This window comes from Sinocyclocheilus anshuiensis, unplaced genomic scaffold (genome assembly GCF_001515605.1).
Source record: "Sinocyclocheilus anshuiensis isolate Anshui unplaced genomic scaffold, SAMN03320099.WGS_v1.1 scaffold437, whole genome shotgun sequence".
Classification (NCBI taxonomy): Eukaryota; Metazoa; Chordata; class Actinopteri; order Cypriniformes; family Cyprinidae; genus Sinocyclocheilus; species Sinocyclocheilus anshuiensis.
Window position 1 is genome coordinate 844,143 of NW_015539902.1, and position 5,120 is coordinate 849,262.

Below are 5,120 nucleotides of genomic sequence, written 5' to 3' on the forward strand. Positions count from 1 at the left end.
TATATATATATATATATATAAGAGCCTTTTCTGTTTTTTGTAACATTTTAACACAACACTGCTTTGTTCATTTTGTGAACCTGGAAGTTTGACATGTATGTAAAAAGGATTTTTGTTAATGATTTGTTTTGAAAAATGAACAAAACCAAAGAATGTCTTGCCTTTCTCTCACTGTAATTTTCTGTTGCTACTGTTCAGCTGTTCAGTTTTTCTTTTAAATGTGTAATTTCCTGAACCTACAGTAAAGTCTTTTAAAATAAATACTTATTTTCTAGAGGACTTCATGAATCCCTTACTAGTGACCATGTCTTTTTAAAGGCAAGACGAGCATTCACTGTATTTTAACAATTATTGTGATCACTGAGCTAGTGACTGTATGACATCTTAATAAAGATTATATCAGTGCAATATAAATAGCAGTTTGATTGTGTCAATGTAACAGAAAAATTGGTTTTACTGTCTGATGCGTCTAGTCAAGGATTAATGAAAACATTAATATATATGGGAAAGAAATGCAATGAAAGGGTGACTGAGACTGTCTAAACTTTTCTTTTGTATTCAAAACAGACTGTAAATCTTTAAATAATGTGAGTAAATGACACATCTAACATTCTTGGCCGAACTACTACTTTTAATATTGCTTATAGAATTATTTTTCTAATATATCCACGGTTCCTCCCTAACTGTCGCCAATTTCTTCCTGTAAACGGCTAAGCGCATGCTGATTGGCTGGGAATTTGAACTCGCTGTGCGCGAGCAAAGCATTGTGGGACGGAGACGAACTCCAACGCGCTTCTCCTCCAGGCCACACAAAGCACTAGAGTGCCGATCAATTTACCGCTTTATTAGTCTTAAAAACTATATATTTTCAACGTTCTTTTAAGCTGTTCTTTCAGAATATCATCACGGTGAGTCCAATGAACTTGATTCGCTCTTAAAGATTCGACTCCGAGTGAACGCACGATGCCTAATTTTTGCGCGGCTCTAAACTGCTCCAGGAACAGCACTCATTCGGTGCTGGCGTTCTTCAGGTTTCCACGGGACCCAGAGAGGTAAATTACACACGTTTTCTCACCTAACTTACCCTGTCATCTAGACGATAGACGACTTCGTGTTTAACCTTCAGTTATTTTCCAGTAAGTTACAGACATTGTGTGCAGAGCTGCATTGAGCCAGTTAGCTTGCTTGGCAGATCAGATGCTAAGTTGACTAACGTTATGTCAATATGTAATGTTTACATGCTGCACAAAGTATTGTTATATAACCGGGAGTTGTTTATCAGGCACCACAGTTTTACAATAACATTGTATATTACATTAAAAACAAAACAATTCAGAGAATATGCACTGTTACAGTATTATAATGCTATATCCATATCATAATGCTTAATGTGCTGTGGCAGAAGCTAACAGCCCTCCATTCATGACATATTTGCTTCCTAGGTGTAAGAAATGGGTGGAAAACTGCAGTCGCTCAGACCTTAAAGATAAAACACCGGACCATCTGAACAAATACCACAGACTATGTGCCAGACACTTTGAACCTAACTTGATAACCAAAACCGTAAGTTGTTATTAATCTTTTTGTGTAGTTCATATGTAATTATTGTATTTTTTAATGTACTTTACCTTCATATGAATTATACTTTTACATTATAAGAAATTGTATAGGCTATGCATCAGGGAAAGGGTGTATTTTAAGTGCTGTTTCTGCTCGCGTTGCGATTCACTTAAATAGTCCTGCAGTGTGACATAAATTACAGTGAAAATATAAATATAAACAAACTGCAAAAGTACAAGAATTAAAAATTGTTGTGTAAGAGTTTTAAATATAGCATATAAAACAACTGACATCATAACTTTCCATGAATAAATAACATGATCTCTAACATATTGCATTGCGCATTATTGTGATTATTATCCAGAGCCCTTTCAGGACCGTACTGAAGGATAATGCGTTACCAACCGTATTTGACAATCCTTCCCTCAAACGGTCGAATAATGAGGTAAGAGTTGCTCAGTATTAATCAATGAGTTGTTACTGTACTGTATTAAACCTGTCTCTTAACATTTTTAAGGTAAATGTCAATTATGTGTAAATACTGAATGTGAAGTGTTTTAGTAATGAATTTGGTATGTTTCTAACAGACAGAAAATAAGGATGCCCCTGAAGCGAAGAAGAGTAAATGTGAGTTGTTTTTGTGTGTTTTGTTTGTTCCTTTGTTTTATGATTCAGAACTATTTAGATATTACGATATGATTTTCTCACATATTTACATACCCGGCTTGCTGAGTCTGTAATCTGAAGGGATTTTTTTTTTTATGCATTTTTATTTAGTAATGCTGTAATAAAGCTCTTTGACACATTCTACTTATTTACATGAATTCCACTATACAAAATAATTACTGAATTTACACAAATATAGTTTTTTTTTTTTTTTTTTCAGCGGACTCCCAAAGTGAGCCAACGAAAGATGATAGTGAGGCAACAACCAAAGAGATCAGTGAGAGCAAAAATGGCGATGGGGTTGACAGCAGCCCTCAGGTCATTGATGAGGAAACGCTGAATAAAGAGTATCTCAAGTCTTTGTTCGATGTTGTCATGATGATGGGAACGCAGAACATCCCTCTGCATGGGCACTCCGACAAAGAACCCAGAAGCAAAAGCTTCACTCCCAGCAACTTCCAGGCACTGTTGGAGTACCGCATCAACGCAGGTGATGAATTCCTCAGAAAGAAGTTCGAGGGGTCGCCCGTAAACCTCGAATATTGCTCCTCTACTCAATTGCAGCAAATGCTGGAAGTGATCGAAAACTGCGTTCGTGAAGAGTCGTTGGCTGAAGTTAAAGAAGGACGCTTCTTCTCATTGGTTGTAGACAACCTGGTTGAGATATGCGGAGAGAGCCGTCTCCCATTGTTCATACGTTTTGTGGGCAAGACCAACTGCCTCCGGGAAGAATTTGTCGGGTTTCTGCCTTTTGAAGGTGATGTGGAGGCTATCACCAAGAGGCTTATTGGTGAAGTGACCGAGAAATGTGGCCTGGACATGCAGTACTGCAGAGGACAGGCGTATTTGTGTTCTGGTGTGTCCGCTATGAAGGTCAAAGCAGTGGTGGCCAGAATAGCTGAGTTACACCCGCTAGCAGTTCTCACCCCTTGCTCCAGTTGCTCTCTAAACATCTGCCTAGCAAACACAATGACCTTCACAGGAGTGCATCTCGTCATGTGTACCCTGAAAAAGCTGGATGCATTTTTCAGTAAGTCACCATTGTTACAAAATCAGCTGGAAAGTGCTATTTCGATCTACTACCAGGGAAACGAAGAAAAGGCCAATGTCCTCAAAGGGGCCTGTTATTTGAAATGGACCGAGCAGCATGATACATTCGAAGTAGCTGTCGACCTCCTGGAGTCTCTATTGCTTTGCATGGATAGCATCCATGATAATGAAGATCACAAATGGAGCGATGAAGTGGCACACAACGCCTTTGTCATATCCGAGGCATTGGCCGATTTTGAATTTGTCATGACGTTAGTGGTGCTGAAGAACACACTTTCCTTCTCCAGAGCCTTTGGTAAGAATCTGCAAGGCCAAACAAACGAGGTCTTCTTCGCATCTAGCAGTCTAACTGCGGTTCTGCATTCGCTGAATGAAGTTTACGAGAATATCGAGGTCTACCATGAGTTCTGGTTTGAGGAGGCTGTTAACCTGGCTGCAGCTCTTGAAATCCCAGTGAAAGTACCCAGGCTGTACTTCAGAAAACGACCGACGTCTGGTGAGGAAATCCAACCTGAGACCTACTATAAAGAGCAAGTCACCCTTCCAGTGGTCAGCCATGTGATTAAGGAGCTGTCTGATCTTTTCTCTGAAAATCATCTGAAGGCCCTGAAGTCCTTGTCACTTGTCCCTGCCATCATGGGACAGTTGAAGTTCAACACTGCAGAGGAGACCAGTGTAGACATTTATAAAGATGACTTGCTGAACCCAGACACCTTTCCTGCCGAGTTACACTGCTGGAAGATCAAATGGAAGCATGGCACTAAAGACGTTGTACTGCCATCAACCATCTACGAGACACTTCAGCTGTCCGATGTGAAGTTCTTCCCCAACGTGTGTGCTCTCCTGAAAGTCCTGTACAATCTGCCAGTCTTTGCTCTGACAAATGACAAATGCAGCACTGCGAAACAACGACTGACAGCGTACCTGGAAGATATACCTGTGCATCACAGAAACAAGAGCATGGCTCTGTTCTATATTAACTGTGCTATTAAGCATGATTTGGACAGCATGGTGGAGAAATACTTGAAAATGTATCCAGATAGTGAGCCGTCAGAGAATCGTGATTGATTACAGGCAGCAGCACAGTCTTACATATTGCAGTATGATGAATCTTGTCAATCAGCAATTTGTAATTTTGCAGCTATAATTTTGTTACTTTTGCTTTTTATGTACAGTCATACAAGATTAGCAGGACTTGAGCCTTTTCTTATTGTTCTACCATTTCATTTAACATGCTATGGGGTATATAAAAGTGCACCCCCAGTTTGAATTTGAAAACATTAAAAAGATCTTTTGCTGACCAACTCCATGAATGTCTTGAAACTGTTAAATGCATTTTTCAGAATTAAATACATATTCTTCAAAAAATCGTATGTTTTCTGTTCTTAGTTGTAATGTGATATTATTGTTTTTTTTATTGCTTTGGCGCAATTTTCACAAGCAATTTGTAAATTTTCAAAACTCTTAGTACTAATGTCACAACAGATCATCAAAAGTGCATTTTATTTTTCAAACATTTCAGCATATTTTCAATTGTGTTAGTACAATACACACAATGCAAATAAGTGTTTCATCTGCGGCTCAGTGGTAGAGCATTGCATTAGTGGTGCAAAAGGTTGTGGGTTCGATTCCCTGGGAACACACATATTGGTAAAAAAATGTATAGCCTGAATGGACTGTAATGCATAAATTGAGTTATTATAAATGTTTCATTCACAGTAACTGCCTTTCATAAAGCTATTACTATTGAACTTTTCATTTGCATGACTTCTCATTCAGATTAATACATTTGTCTATTATTTAATCTAACTCATCTTAATGGTTAATCAGTGAATCATTTAAAG

The 5,120-nt window shown here is 38.4% G+C and overlaps 1 protein-coding gene across 1 annotated transcript; it reads left to right on the forward strand.

Annotated features, from left to right (window-relative positions):
- Positions 1-783: 783 nt before the first annotated feature.
- On the forward strand, positions 784-4,581 carry LOC107686125 (52 kDa repressor of the inhibitor of the protein kinase-like). The gene is made up of 5 exons (XM_016482983.1): positions 784-1,052; positions 1,443-1,563; positions 1,925-2,005; positions 2,148-2,187; positions 2,447-4,581. The coding sequence occupies exons 1-5, from the start codon at positions 964-966 to the stop codon at positions 4,342-4,344; spliced, it is 2,229 nt and encodes a 742-aa protein (XP_016338469.1). The 5' UTR covers positions 784-963; the 3' UTR covers positions 4,345-4,581.
- The last annotated feature ends 539 nt before the right edge of the window (positions 4,582-5,120 follow it).

Excerpts from the sequence above, each read along its gene's own strand:
- LOC107686125 (XM_016482983.1), top strand. The coding sequence starts at position 964 with ATGCCTAATTTTTGCGCGGCTCTAAACTGCTCCAGGAACAGCACTCAT. Across the intron at positions 2,006-2,147 it reads TCAAACGGTCGAATAATGAG|ACAGAAAATAAGGATGCCCC; the intron begins GTAAGAGTTGCT and ends TGTTTCTAACAG. Across the intron at positions 2,188-2,446 it reads TGAAGCGAAGAAGAGTAAAT|CGGACTCCCAAAGTGAGCCA; the intron begins GTGAGTTGTTTT and ends TTTTTTTTTCAG.